The 16,307-nt window shown below is 41.1% G+C and overlaps 1 protein-coding gene across 1 annotated transcript; it reads right to left on the bottom strand.

Annotated features, from left to right (window-relative positions):
* Window positions 1-1,148: 1,148 nt before the first annotated feature.
* LOC133888070 (oryzain alpha chain-like) lies at window positions 1,149-5,424 on the bottom strand. Its single transcript, XM_062328177.1, has 5 exons — window positions 4,877-5,424; window positions 3,058-3,293; window positions 2,831-2,971; window positions 1,689-2,138; window positions 1,149-1,574 (listed from the first exon to the last, which is right to left on the bottom strand). Exons 1-5 carry the CDS (start codon window positions 5,337-5,339, stop codon window positions 1,470-1,472), a joined length of 1,395 nt encoding a protein of 464 aa, XP_062184161.1. The 5' UTR covers window positions 5,340-5,424; the 3' UTR covers window positions 1,149-1,469.
* Window positions 5,425-16,307: the final 10,883 nt, after the last annotated feature.

Genomic DNA, 16,307 nt, shown 5'->3' on the forward strand with positions numbered 1-16,307 from the left:
GCTACGTTGATCTCTTCCTGTATTGTACATAACACATGTCAAATGTAGAAAAGAGTTTATATATGAGAACTGATTCTATAAAATTTACTTCTGACTTCATCTCATATGACCTTGAGAAATCAGCTGCCCAGAGAAATGATGCATGTCGCCTGCGTGGAGTCACAGATCGACACGACGAAACTTGCACTGGCTAATCGCTCGGGTTGCGGTCTTGCGGACGTGGACTTCCGAGGGAATCGAGTAGCTGGATTTCGAAACCATGCGCCTGTCGTGAGGTTCCGGTGCCCCCTGAAACAGGCTCGAGCCAGGATCTCGCGGGCCGCGGTTACGCAGCGAGAGATCGCCGGCCTTGAAGTCGGCGGCTCTGCCTCGGCGGGGGCGCGGCACACAGGGAGGGACCGGCTGTACATGTGTTGTACGCTCGAGGCAGGGATGGAGAAACGGCGCTAGTGTGCTGTGGTGCAGCACGGCAGCGGAACTTGGGGGAAGAAGGGGCCGAGTTGCCGGCAGCACTCGTGCTCGCGCCTCGCGGGTGGACGTGGAGGCTGGAAATGGACCGTGCGACGTGGGGCCGTGGGAGTAGCGAGACGCGGAGGCACGGTGGGGCTTGTCGGGCCTACCTCTTTGCTGAGGAACCAGGTCTGGCTCGGCTGCTATGGATTGGCGGGGAGGCGATCTATGGATTTATTTTAATTGAACTCGATCAACTAATTATTTATTTTGATTAAATAATAATGATTTGTTAGTTAATCAGGTTATACTAACGTGTATTCATAAATATTTATTGGTATTCCACGCCTATCCATATCTAGCAGTCCAGTATTGCTGGAATTGAAAGATGGCGCGAAAGCCCAAACGATTAGTTGGGCTCCTTAATTGGACAGAACCAAGATGGGCGTCAGCGGATGACCTACAGATTACTTAGTGCGAAAGCCCAAACGATTACCACCGCCTTGATTAAAGCTCGTCAAGTAGCTGCTGCTGTTTGAAAGGTGAGCGACCGCTTGTGCTCAGACAAAAGATCGTCGTATCAAAGCCATGAGTACGGAACCGAAAGAACATGGTTAGCATAACATGGAACAGAGAAGTGAGAACACGCCAAACACGGATTGTTCATCAGTAAAAGGATCAGACACAGAACAGCACGATTCCAAAAGAAATGAATATAGCATAACCATTGCTTCTTGTTCCAATATCAATTTCCATAAACATCAATCGCAGTTTTGTCGAAATGCGCCCTGAGGAACTTAGCAAAGCTAGTTGAATTTTACATATATATGCAAAAGCAAATTTGCCGTTTCTGTAAACAACTGAATCCATTTTTTCAGGCTTATGTACACGAGCACCTATTATACGCGGATACTTAAACAGCGACCGCCGCGCTGAGCTTTTTTCGTCAAGCGCCAGGTTATCACTGGCAGAAGCTAATCACCGTTGTTGTCGACGGCCTAAGACAATGCTGCGATTGCTCATGCGCTGCTCTTCATGCCATCAGCTGCATTGCCAGAGAAAGCCCAGTGAGGCTTGGCCAGAGTGCGCTTCAGAGCCTTCACTGACAGTGGGCTCCCCTTGCCCTGTTCATCAATCAGTAAACCAGCAGTTAGAATCAGACAAAATTTATATTGCTTAACATGGTTTCGTCATCACACACGTTAAGGAAAACAGGATGAAATGGTAAGCGCATTTACCGTGAGGCAGGTTCCCTGCTTGACATTGCAGACGGGGTAGTCATGAGGGCAGCAGCTGTAGTGATCGTCGCAGCAGGTGGCGCCCTCGAGCGGGCAGCAGCCCCACGCGAAGCAGTACTTGCCGTACTCGTAGATGCAGCAGCAGGTGGTGCTCTCCGCGCACGAGTAGTAGTTGTCGCAGACGGTCGGCGATGGGGTGGGGGACGGCGGCGTCGGGCCGGGCTTCGGCGGGTTCGCGCCCTTCTTGAGGGGGTACGACGGCTCGACGGCGATGCCACATTTGCCGCTGGACGCCTTGATGTTGCGCTCCATGCGGACGTAGCCGGACTCGCCCCAGCTGCTGCCCCACGAGTTCTTCACGATCCAGTAGTCCTTGCCGTTCTCCGTGCCATAGCCAACGGCTGTGACACCGTGATCCAGAGCTGTTCCGCAGGTTCCAGTGAAGATACCCTGGGAGATCAGGGAATGATAATCAGCACATGGCACATGTATCATGGAAATGGCATTAACAACAGTAAATCATGAGACAAAAAGGGTCTTTGAGGCCAATGCAATTGTTTGAAAATGCCAGTTTCACTTTATGACAAAGAAAGACATTTTCAGAATCTTCTGTTCAACTTTGCCGATTTCCAGCGGAAGTGGATAGTAGCTCACACCACTTCCTCCACCATCATACTTACAGTAACACATCAAAATTGCGAGGACAATTAAAAATGCTTCAAAGAGGGGACGGCGAGCAACAAAGGAACATGATTTAAGCGAAGTGGCGGGGCACTGAAGAACTGTAATGTATTGCAAATATTGCTTGTCTGGAGTCTGAACTCTGGATGGTACTATCAAACAGGGTATTTAACTATTTGCCATTTTTATCATAATTGTCGCAGTAGCTGCGACTTGCAAATTGGTGAAAGCAGAATCATTCCTTCTAGTGAAAAAATCCTGGCTAAAGCGACACGAAGGAGACAATTTTAAAGCAATTAGGTGACCCAACCTAACATGTGCATATCTTTTGTTTAAGGCAGATGGGTCCAGGCAGATGCTCCTAGTTTCTTTCTCCATCAGGGAGATATCACTATACCAGTAACCTACTGCAATAAACAAGAAAATTTCATTTCTGAATCAGCAAGGTTGGTGATAATTACCGAGCTATATAATTGAAATGCTCTGCCAGCAGCCTCAATTGCAACACTGATGGGCTGGTTTGCGACCGCCTTCTGCAGATTCTTCTCACTGTTCGGTGTTACATCTTCGTAGCTGTCAATTGTAACAACCTTCGCGTTTTTCTGAAATTAAACCAACACAGAAACAACAGTAAATAAAAATGATGCTGGTTCCAAAAAACTCAAGAGAACTAAGAAGGGAAAAATACCTTGTTGACATCGCAACGTTTGTCCAAACCCTTGTAAGGGTAATCAGCCTCGGTGTCGATTCCACCATTCTTAATGATGAACTCAAATGCGTAGTCCATCAGACCTCCATTGCACCCCTGGTTGTATGATGTGTCACAGTCGACAAGCTCCTGCTCAGACAACGAGATTATATCGCCTGTAACAATCTGGTTGATGCCTTCCACGGCTGCTATCGCTGAGAAAGCCCAGCAACTCCCTGGAAGCGAGAAACAAAGATAAGATTTCAATACCATTGTTTTATACTACTAATCAATTAAAAATGCAGACCCTCGCTAAATGCAGTCAAGAACGATACAAGGAATAAAATGCCCCCCCCCCCCCAATTCAGACATATAATGAAGCTAAATGAACATTAAGGGACCAGATTTCCGCTGGTGATGAATAAGAATGCGGAGGGAGACAGGTGACCAATAGGAACATGAAACGGTCACAAGAGACGCGATGAACGTCGTTTCCAAGAGCTCTGGAATCATGCACTGAGCGGAACCGGCTTCTCTGACGGGAGGAAGGAAAAGTCACCGATGAACAGTGTATGAACAGTATTGTAAGAGATTAGGCTTCCGCTTCTCTGTTTTGTTTTCTTTTCTGAAAAACAGTGTTTTTAGCTGTATGAAAAGGTTGTTGGTTTCTATAATAAATTTTTAGCTTTTTAGCACCTAGCTTAAAAAAATATCTTTTAGCGAACTTCTCAGGTTTAGTTTATATTACTTAGAAACAAGTTTCTAGCTTATTTAGAAACTTAGAAACTTTTCTCTAGAACTTTATTTATTCTAACTTCTAGCAGCAATAGAAGCAAAAACAGCAGAAACAGAAACAGAACCAGAAAAAGTAGAGTTTAAAATTATTTTGCAATGAAACACTACGTTATGTTTACTGTTCATGAAACTACTATTATAAATTTACATTACGCTAGTGCTGTAGTATTATTGTAGCGCTACCGCTCTTTTTCCAACCAACGGGGAAAACGGAGCAAAGTCATGAATACTGTTCACACCGTTTGCTTCCTCAAATCAGAGGCGCCAGTTCGCAGTGAGCCCGTCCATAAGAGAACAGGTACTAATTGGTCCACCAGCTTTATCAACGTGACAGTCAAACAGTGAGGCACTAATTGTATAAGATTTTTTTCTCTATTGCTCCTTCCAGCAAGGTCATTCAAGGTTGGAGCTCACAAGGAGCAAGGTACGGTGATGTCCATGTTCGATGAACCTACTTCCACAGTATCTATCTCCTTTTTGTACAAAACCAAGAAGGTCAAATGCACCGGTCTCTCCTTCTTCCTTCCGTATTGGTACATCATTCAGTTATATTTTTGACACAACACCGAGTTATGTTAAATCGGGCAAAAAAATAGGTAAATAAGAATGAAATTAGTTAGATAGCGTTTGCAGGTTTTACAGATTGATAACCATCCGACAAATTAGCTTTAGAGTGGATACAAACTAGTGCCTAAAAATAGAATAGTTTGATTTTAAGGGATTGTTTTGGGCGTGTCTCTATACTTCGAGTTTAGAAGCATGCTAGATCTATGCGCATGCCCCCTTTGCATGCAACATCCGTTTTTTGGGGAAAATATTCTGCATCCATATTGACGGGTGACTAACTGCATAAGCTTGCCGTTGACATGCGGGTAGAAAATCTCGTACTTTCTGTTCATGGGCATACTAAAACTACTGCAAGTTACGAATTATCTCCACGATTTTCGCTAACCGAGGATCAATTAAACAAGAAAAAATCTCTTGTTTATAATGGATTATTCAAAGGGATTAAATTGATGATTACCGCAGCTGCCCTGGTCCTTGACCTCTGCGACGGCGCCCTTCTTCCTCCAGTCGACGGACTCCGGCAGCGCCTCGTTGTCATCGGCGTGGTACCTCGCGCTGACCTTCCTCTCCCTCTGCGGTGTGGGCCTGACGCCGAGGTAGGTGGCGCGGTACTCCTCGTTGGTGAGGTCGGCGAAGCGGTTGAGGCCGAGGCGGAAGGAGTGGACGCCCGCGTCGGCGGCGGCGTTGTGGGCGTCGATGTAGCGGAGGTTGTCCTTGAACACCTGGTACCTGCGCTCCTCCTCGCCGACGGCGTTGTAGGCCTTCCCGTGGCGCGCCATCCACTCGGCGTACACCCGCCGCGTCTCCTCCTCGCTCCTCTCCCCGTACGACACGATCGACATGTCCGCCGCGGCCGCTAGAGAAACCAGCAGCAGCAGCAGCAGCGCCGCCGCCGCCGCGAGCGACGTGGAGCTCCTCATCTGCGCAGCTACCTACCACTCTACGATAAGGCTAGGAAGACGAAGAGAGGAGAAGGGAGTGAAGTCGATAGAGGTGGAGGCCATGGCGGGGGTGTGCCGGTGTCGCTTTATACAAGTGGGGGCAGGGGAGTGGTGGGCCCAGATTCCGTGATCGCTTTGCCTATTTATTTTATTTTCGACTGGGTCTGTATGATGATAAAAGTCTAAAAATAGATAATATATTTTATAGTATTTATTAAATAGATAAAATATTAATATATTTATAAATTTAACATATATATTCGACACCTCATATACTAAAAATTCAATTTCAACACATGAGACACCGAAAAACCATGATCCATCGGTTGCCGAAAACAGCATCCCAGTGATGTGGCGATCACGAAGAAAGAAGGTAGAACCGGTTGTAAGTGTTTGTTTATGTTTTTATTTAACTCTTAATTTTATTTGAGAGTATAAAAGATTTTAAAAAAATTCTAAATATTTTTATTAGTGAATTAGAGCTCACTAGCAACCCGTTTTAATTAGTTTAATCCAGAAAGTCAGAGCCAATATTTAATTAAATTCTCTAAATAAGCATCCTTTTATAAATTCTAGCAATTTTTAATGCCCCAAATAAATTCCTAAAAATCTAGAAAAATTCACTAATATTCTTCTCATGTGATGTACTAATTTAAAAAATATTTACAACCCTAAGTTAATAGGTGAAAAATGAGTTCCTTTGTAATGCTACATTTATATGCAATTTTATTATTTCATGTGGTATTATCTTTTTAATTTAATTTAAATAAAAAAATTCAAACATGCACAAACTTTGGTTCTCATATTAATTCAAACATGCTACCTTTAATATGTTGCTAGCACCAAGCTGAAAATATCGGCCAACGTCTCAGATTAATATTTGCCTCTTCTTGCTATTCTCTATGCTTCATTTCTTTCTTGGTTTTTTCTTCCTAGTGTGAGAAATAGAATCCATATCTGCATACTCCTTACCTGTTTGTTTAAATTTTAGATATATTATTTACTATATTTAATTGATAAATATTAAAACTTGTCATATCACTACCAGCTTTCAAAAGATAAATGTAAATATATATTCATAATTCATAGGCTATATGCTTCTTAAGTGTGTGACTTTACCATCTTATTAGTAGTTATCAACCTCTCATTTATCATATGAGAAGAATATTAGTGAATTGTTAATTTTTTAGGTTCTATGCATCAATGTGAATGTTTGAATTTTGTTATTCAAATTGAATTAAAAAGATAATACCACATGAAAAGATAAAAATACATATAAATGGAGCACTACAAAAGAACTTATTTTTTCACCAAATAACCTAGGGTTGTAAAAAAAATTCTAAATTAGTACATCACATGCATGAGAAGAATATTAATGCATTTCTCTATATTTTTAGGATTTTATTTGAGGCATTAAAAATTACTGGAATTAATAAAAGTAGGCTTTTTCGGAGAGTTTTAATTAAATACTGGCTCAAGTTTTTTTTTATCAAAGCAATTAAAACGGGTTGTTAGTGAGCTTTAATTTACTCATAAAAATATTTAGAATTTTTGAACTACTTTTGTACTCTGAATAAAATCGAGCGACACATCACTAACTGGCTATATTTGGTAGCTCAGGTGTTGAAAACTGTCAAGTCCACGGTTTTTTTGTCTCGCATGCCGAAATTAGGTTTTCGGTACGTGAGGTGCCGAATACAGATGTTAAATACGATAATATATTATTTATTTTGATAAATATGGTGCGGTATGTTATCTATTTTTGGAGTTTTGCCTTTTTTTTCCTTTTGATTTTTATTGTTTCCGAGGTCGTGGAGGTGAACAGGTTAGATTATCGGATTGAAGGTGAGTAATAATTTTTCACTTTCTTTGCGGGGGCGACCAATAACTTCTCTTGGCGTGTTCTAGTGAAATGCGTTTATTAGCTCAGTCCAAATGCTAATGAGCGGTTAGCCGGTTAGTTTATTTGGAGAAGAGGGGACTGTCGTGTGAATGGAGACTTGAGAAGGGGGTGACGAGGAGCTAACGTGGAGGTGGATGATTTGACTGGGATGAAAAAAAGTTCAACTGTTATTTAATCCGTTCATGGTTGAGCTGCCTCCCTAGTTTAAATAATTATAATTAAAAAAATTAAGTAGATATTATTAAAAAATATTTATATTAAAAAATATCATCGACTATGATAATAACGTTTGAGCTTTGTAACCATATGTTATAGACACTAATAGTACTTTTATCTTAGATGATCTTTATGATGATGTTTTTAAATTCACCTTTAATAATTAGTCACTGAGCGGATAGAGCAGAGGTAAGGGAAGCCAGGGCTTACTTTTCTCTTCTTTTCCTTTGGTTCGTTTTCCTATTCTTTTCCTTTCTCTTAAAAAAATAAAGAGGGTTTATTGGCTCAAGTCCCCACGGTAGATCCATCCCTGTACAGAACAAAGAAGGAGAAAGAGGGACGATCACTGGGTGGATTAGCTGTGCGATTTCTTTAATCACGAAGCGTTACAGTTCCGTATCGGAGTATACTGCGTATACGCGGTCACGGTAAATTTGGGATTTTAGACAACAGACACCGACGTATTTGAGAAAATAGACAACATGTTGACGTATTTACAAATTTAGCATCCGTATTCGAAACCTCAAACGCCAAAAACTGACTTTCGGTAACTCAGAATCCGAAAATAGCCTGGCCCCACAATTTTCGACAACTCAGTTGCCGAATACGACACTGTTCACCGTATTCAGCAACTCAGTTGCCGAAAACAGTTGCCAAAACAGTTGCCGAATACGGCCTCTGCATGCGCCGGCGCCCGGAAGGTACAGGAAAGAAGCTAGTAAGCAAAAGGGTATAAAAATGCATGTTTTTTATTTAATTCACAATTTTTTTAAAAATACAAAAATAGTCTAAAAATTTTAAATATTTTCATGATCAAACTTAGAGATCACCAGCAACCCATTTTAATTAGTTTGGTCCAAAAAGTCTGAGCCAATATTTAATTAGAATTCTCCAAATAAATCAACTTTTATAAATTCTAGCAATATTTAATGCCTCAAATAATTTCTAAAAAATCTAGAAAAATTCACTAATATTGTTATAATGTGATATACTAATTTATAAAAATATTTTCATCCCTATATTATTTGGTGTAAAAGTGATTTTTTTTAATGCTTCGTTTATATGCATTTTTATCATTTCATGTGATATTCTCTTTTTAATTCAATTTGAATAAAAATAATGCAACATGCACAAAATTTTGGTTCTCATATTAATATTAAGCCTTTGTAATGCTCCATGTATATATATTTTTTATCATTTCATGTCATATTATTCAAATTAAATTAAAAAGATAATATGGCATGAACTAATAAAAAATATATATACATGGAGCATTACAAAGGCTTAATATTAATATGAGAACCAAAATTTTGTGCATGTTGCATTATTTTTATTCAAATTGAATTGAAAAGAGAATATCACATGAAATGATAAAAATGCATATAAACGAAGCATTACAAAGGAACTCACTTTTACACCAAATAACATAGGGATGGAAATATTTTTATAAATTAGTATATCACATTATAACGATATTAGTGAATTTTTCTAGATTTTTTAGAAATTATTTGAGGCATGAAATATTGCTAGAATTTATAAAAGTTGATTTATTTGGAGAATTCTAATTAAATATTGGCTCAGACTTTTTGGACCAAACTAATTAAAATGGGTTGCTGGTGATCTCTAGTTTGATCACGAAAATATTTAGAATTTTTGGACTATTTTTGTATTTTCAAAAAAAATCATGAATTAAATAAAAAACATGCATTTTTATACACTTTTGCTTGCTAGCTTCTTTCTTGTACCTTCCGGGCGCCGGCTCATGCAGAGGCCGTGAGTTGCCGAATACGGTACTGTAAACAGTGTTTTCGGCAACTGAGTTACCGAATATGGTGAACAGTGTCGTATTCGGCAACTGAGTTGTTGAAAATTGTGGGGCCGGGCTGTTTTCGGATTCTGAGTTATCGAAAGTCAGTTTTCGGCGTTTGAGGTTCCGAATACGGATGCTAAATTTGTAAATACGCTAATATGTTGTCTATTTTTTCAAATACAGCGATGTTTGTTGTCTAAAATCCCAAAATAGCACGTATACGTAGCAGTGGCTTGCAAACATGGAGCTGCTTCTTCTTGCTGCGAGGTCAGGCACTGACACGTCCCGCATGATCCTACAGCTGGCTACTTGAGATCGACGATGATTAGGAGGAAGGAATGGACGAGAAGGCGGCTAAGTGGGCGGAGGAGAGCCAAAGCATCCAACGCAGCGCACGGAATATGACGTGCTAACCACTGTAGAGAGTAGAAGAAGGGATTTTTAAATAATATTATTTTATTAAAAAATTACAAAAATATTATTTAAAATAGGACATTAGCAGAAATAGATGTCAGTGCTCCAATTGTCGATTAGCCACATATCGACAATCAAAATACTAATATCTTATTTGGCACACATATAAAGGTCTGTTGGTACTCTAATTACCGATAGATTCAACATGTCGCAGATGATATTAAAAAATCATAATTTTTTATATAATCTCGGATAGATATGATATCTATATGAAAATTATACCTATAGATGTGGCTTGTAACTTGGTACTTAAACACATTCTATTTAAAATCGTTTAGATATTTAAAAAGTGGGCCCTTTGCCCGTTCCGGTTGGTTGGATACTTGGATGGAATCTGGTGGTTGAGGAGATGAGATGGGAGACGACGGATGGGTGCGGCGGATTCCTCATCCGATCGTCTGCTCCGCCTCCGCATGCAAACCAGCGCGGCGCGCAGGGATTCCTTGTGCGCGTCCGTGCTGTGTTTACCGCAAGCGCATCGATGTTTGCTCCGTCGTGCTCATCAGGAGCACGATGGGATTCAGCATTTCAGCATGGATTTGAGTTACGCTGCATTGATTCAGTCATCGACCTGGTTATCAAGTTGTGCGCAGATCAGTTCACCTTCATCAGCCGTACCTGTACTTAGCCAAATCTTCTAATCCAGCTCCCGCAAAAAAAATGGTAGGTGGGGAAGAAAAAAAATCTTATCATCACTCTAGGTCCGGATTAGGTTGTGACTCGAGGTATACGCGGCCTAATTACTGTCACGGTCAAAAAATCAAGCTATATCGATGCTACTGAATCTGATGTTATGCCCCATGATTACATGTTGTCCTTTTAAGTGTGATTTATCCAGTACAATTAACCATCAAAGTATATTCTTCACCGGTCCAAATGTGACCCCGAAGTGAGTCTACCCAACACTAATCCGTCGATTCTGGTCTCTCCTGGGCATGGTTATGTTGACCACAACCTCCTCCGAAAGCAACAACTCTTTTCATTCCTCACACGGACAGCCATTGTGCTCCTCCAAGCGTTGGCTGTCTCGCTCGTGCCCACGCTCACAAACCACAACGTATCTCCTAGTTCTTCATTGTTGCTTATGTATGGTTATAAGGTGCTAATCATCGTTGGTTTTGTGGTTGGATCGGCAGAGGTTAACATGTTACTGCCTTTGCTCCAAAATATAAGTCTATTTATGATTGTCTTAAATCAACTTTTTAGCTTTGATCATTAATTTAAAAATACAAAATTGACAACATAAGATTGTTGTTACAAGATTCATCATGTAAAATACTTTTCATAATATATATAATTATTTCTATTTAAAATAATATATTTCTCAAAATATAGCTAGTCAAAGTATCATGTTGAAGATTGTGTCGATCTCTAAACAGCTGCTTTTTAGAAAAACTCATCGAAAAAAAACTAAACCAAACATGGACATATTTGGGATCAGAGAAAGTATATAAGATAAAGAGTAGCCAGTAACACTACAAGTACGTCGAGAGAGAGAAAGAGATAAATTTGAACATTTCAAATGAGAATTTTCACAAACCTCACAAAGTTGTCATTAAAAAAAAGTGTGACAGAAGGTTGATATTCCTAGATCTGCGTGGTTCGGTTATGATTGGGCAGCATTGTTAGATTTGGTTCATGAATAAACTGAGTGTAACCTTACTCGAATTAATGTCCTCGGAGAAGACAAACTCCTCAGTGGGAACATGAATCTTGAAGGAGATCAGATGGTGACCAGTGAAACCATTTTATTTTTTAAATGCTCCTATGACATAGCAAATACGTTTGAGAAATCATATCTTAGTTTGTAGAAAAGTATTATGTAGGTGTATAGTAAAATTCGGGGGCAACAAAAACGACTACAAACCGTAGTGCCGCAAAGAAGCACAGGTTAGAATCTCTAACCAAAGGGCGCGGCCACATGGGTAGAGGTGGACAAACGAAAAGAGGTAGCCAAGCGTCAGAATCTTGGGATGTTGGCAAGACCTCCCGGCGGCCACCGGTTGGCTGAGGCATGGAGCCCCCTGCACACCGGAATAGGGAGAAATTAGTCACTCTCCCGCGAAGAAAACGAGAGCCAGAGACAGGGGGAAAGGCGACAAGCACGAGTCAGCAAACCAACAAAGCACGCCACCCTAACCATTCCGAAAGGAGATACTATGATAAGTGGGTTAACTCCTAGATGATCTCGCATATTAGTAATAATGTCACTTCATATAATTACATCAGAGAAATATCTCTCACCATTCCAACAATGAATGATCATGTATCATGAATGATTTGGTATAAAACAGAAAAATATTGAATTTTGTTTTTGCTTATCCTTGTACGGTCAGTAGATTTCTTGCCCTTCGTTCTGCTGAAAATCTATTATTTTATCTCACACCACTGGACAGCGCAACACTATTTGGATTAGTTTGTGATATAAGGCGATAGCGGCCGCTGCACCCTGCATGGCTTATCACGGAATAACCATGGCTCCAGCAGCTGATTTCTGCTACTGATATTTGCGAAATACAGACGTCCCTGTCCACTTGAGAAACAAGCTAGAACCACTGCTGCCGTAATAAACACTTGAGGCTTGCAAGCACCAGAATGCAGAGGCAATGCCTGTCACGGCAGAGCTCTGTTGATCTCTTCCCCTGGGCCATCCCATGGTGGGGCCTGAACTGAACACGTCGCGATCTCACTAACTACTCAGTCGACCTGAAAGGTATGTTTTTCCTGTAACAAATTTAATTAAATATTAGTTATTGGGTTCGTTCATGTGCGGATGTCAGTCAGGGCTGCGGTAGGCGACCGACGTGCATGGTGCGTAACGCGCTGGGCAGTCAGGCGTGCGAGACAGAGACAAAACACGGGAGCGGGATTTCCGAGCGCGGAACACATATAAGCGGAGTAAGTATAGATTGAGTGACATAACATGAATAATTTCTGTGAAGTTTAGGAATAGTCTGCACGACTGGAAGCGGACGTTCTGCATGGTGTGAGAATCACTACGTACTTTTTAAGTATTAAAGATTTTATTTTTAATATATATATATATATGAAAATATATAATACTAGTAATTTTTGTTTCATGATAAATCTAATAATATAAATTTTTTAAGCATCTATAGTTTTTAAAATATATATATATAGTCAAATTTGCTACAGTAGAAGATAATGGCAAGTAAATTGAAACCAATGTAGTAGAAGAAATTGCAGCGCGTGTGGGGCCACCCACGATGCAACTGCTTATCTATTGGCATGGCTTCTCTCAAAAATAAAAAAAGGAAACAAAAAACAAAGTAATATTGGCGTGGTGACAACAGGTAGCAACAAAGCTTCAATTGTTGGTGCTTGCCCACTAGCTTCTATCCAATCTGATCGTGTTGATTTTAATCCACTGGAGACGGCGAGGAAAGGCAAAGGAACTTGCCATCGCTGCCGTAGGAACATCCCAGGTATGTGCCCAGTTTGTCATGTCTCTTCAGAAAGAAAGCCTCATGGAGTTCCATAGGCACATGCCCCGGTAGAATTCAGACATGATCAATATGCTAGATGCCTAGATTACTCCAATAATGCGATGCAAAGTACACATGTGACGCGAGGTAGAGTTTTAAACTACCCAGCAAGCATGTGCAGGAATTGCTTGTCTCTGTCTCTCCCTTGTACTGTTCTTTCCGATCCAGTATATTTTTTAAAGAACTTGTGAAAGCCAGGCCACCCTTCTCTGCGGCTCTGCTCAAACCCACGATTGCCGATTCTGATCGGCGCACAGCACGCAACGTAATCCCGCTGGTCAAAGCCATGCCGATCGAACAGCCCGGCACGCGACCATGTACTACTCGGCTACTCTACTCCTGTCATCAGGGATCGGGAAGACGACAGGTAGAGAGATCCATCGACGTGGAATGAACGAACATCCTGGCTTTCCACTCCCGGCCGGGAACCAGTTTCTCACGGCAAAAGCAACGGGATTAGGACAATGGACCCGACAGGACACAAAACGTTTTGAGTTGTGTACGGTTCATATTTTTAAACTTTGGTCATCGACATCTAACAAAATACTCACAATTAACCGTGAGAACATGATAGGATGGAAGAGTTGCTTTCCTAGGAAATGCTCTCACGAAATGGCCTTGGATCTGAGGACAGATTAGGGGTGGATTTGAGGTCTATTGAGGGGAGAAGGAGATAGGGGTGTGGTTGGGCTGGGGCCGGAGGAGGAAGGGAGGTAGGCTTGGGCATGGGCAGTCAAGTCACCGCGGTTGGCGTGAAAAGTGATAACTAAGTCATATTAGGGTGGTTGGCGTGACATGATGCGTGAGCAATTTAGGATGTTTCAGCGTGGCTGACATATACAATTACAACGTCATGGATCTTGACATGGTCAAAAGGGCTACCTCCTAGAAATCTAGTTTGAGGAGCCTATTAATAAAATATTAAATAAAAAAGGCTAAATTTTCCCTTATTGATGGGTGTTTCACCGGTTGTGAGGCTCGCTTGAGACTTTGAGATGAAGAAACATATGGACCTTGCTCACAGTCGAGTTCCCGATGCAGAGTATGGACAGAATCAACAGTCCGAAAGAGGCAAGCTACGGCTTCCGGGGAGTACTCAATTCTAACCATTCAACGTGCCAAAAACATCCAACTATAACCGGGCCATGTTCAGATTGGGATTGTCCCTACCCTGGACAACTGAAGTCAGATCCAGACAATTCCTGGGAATCGGGTATCGATACGGTCAACTTGTGAATATTTCCTCTCAAAGCGTCCGAGCAACACAAAAGTTAACCCAGCTGATTGAGCGATCATGGTCTGACGAGCTTCAGTCCAACACGGTTAATTCAGAATCTCTAGTTGCCAAAGGCTACACCATAGCGTCCAAACGCCGGCGTCCCTCCAACAGTGTGAACCCACCTAATGTTGAAAGATACCTGCGTCACGGCCGAAAGAAAGCCCAACAAGATGGGAGGGAAAAGATCTACTTTTTCCTGTTGCTTTCGTGTACTATTAGTGCTTTCTTTCACGATCAGACCTAACGTACCGATCAGATACTACAGCTTATACCACAGGAGTAGAGGTCTCGAAAAAAAAAGACATAACACGCCGTACTGCATTTTTTTTCCAAGTCACATCTCACCATTCCTGTGATATTTTTTGCTTGCTAGAATTTTATTGACGTTAACGGAGTGATCTGGAGAGAAAGAAAGAAAGAAAATGAAAGTCGGTGATGAACTGTGGATTGTCACGCGTGGATTTCATGTTGATATAGCCCAACATGTTTTGGGCTTTTCGGACGCGTTAGACGTGTTTGGCCCATGTATTCGTGTTGCAGCTTGCACTGACACAACGTGGTCATGTCTCGTGTTGCTGTCCAGTTGTACCTTCCAGAGGCCTATTCCGTTTCTGTCTCGAGCGCAGCCTCGTATATTCAGAGAGCGCAGCCTCGCAGTTGAAGGTCCCAAGTCATCCTTAAATGATGTATCAGTTTCAGGCATGAATGATAAGCCCACCTTCCACTAAAAAAATTCATCCACGAATGATTATGCCTCAGTCCTCAGCATTACCATGGTTCTATCTGAAAAAGAGAGAGAGTAAATTAGCCATCAGTTCTGTTCTTCATGGCTACATCTGAACAAATCTCAAGCTATCAGTTCTACACACGAGAGGGCCCCCAAATAACGACAAAGTTTAGATCACCCCGAATCATATTCTCTTCATTTCGTTCCCTTCTTGATTCTCTTTCATGTTCTTATTTCTTTTATTTTCTCTCATCTCTAACAGTTTTCCTTCTAAAAGATTCGTGAAGTAAAAGAAGAGATAATCCCGTCCTAAAGGGAATAATCTTTGGAATTCTTTTGTAACAGAAACCGTAAAGGTAAACTGTTGAAACGCTAAAAGAACGAGATTCTCGCCTGGGAAAAGACTTCTTGAGGGATGGCCTTATGGTTGCTACCGGAAGGGATTCCTTTGGAGCATATAACTCGAACAAGAATATGGATATTGCAACATAGTGGTTCCGGCTGTGTGAGATAGGCATCAACCAATATCTAGAAGACATTCGACATTTTTTTTAGATAATGGAAACAAGTTCCGGCTCTTTGTATAGTTTGATGCATACAGCCTAACTTCATTATTACATTGTTTCAAAGTGATAGAAATAAAAGAGACATATTATAGAACATTAAACATGTAGCCTATGATTATGCGGCCATCTATTTGTGACAAAGATTTGTATTGACATCACCTCCAAGCAGTGACAAGCCTTCAGGATATCCTCTCTTTCTGATTCCTTTTGCAGTAGTCTCCAGAAGCGCAACCAAAAAGCACCTCTAAAAATTCTCTACATCATAGTCATATTAGATTTTTTTTATTAAAGACAATATCATTTCAACATAGTCATATGAACCTAAAAAAGGCAGCCACTCCTATTAGAAGGAATCTATTAGTAGCTACCCTTGATCAGAGCCAAAATCTCATAATATGGCCTATTTTTTCTAGGTTTCTTAAACAGTTTCAGGCAAGCTGCCAAAGCCTGTAGCTGACGAGCTGTT

The sequence above is a fragment of the Phragmites australis genome, chromosome 13 (genome assembly GCF_958298935.1).
Source record: "Phragmites australis chromosome 13, lpPhrAust1.1, whole genome shotgun sequence".
Lineage (NCBI taxonomy): Eukaryota > Viridiplantae > Streptophyta > Magnoliopsida > Poales > Poaceae > Phragmites > Phragmites australis.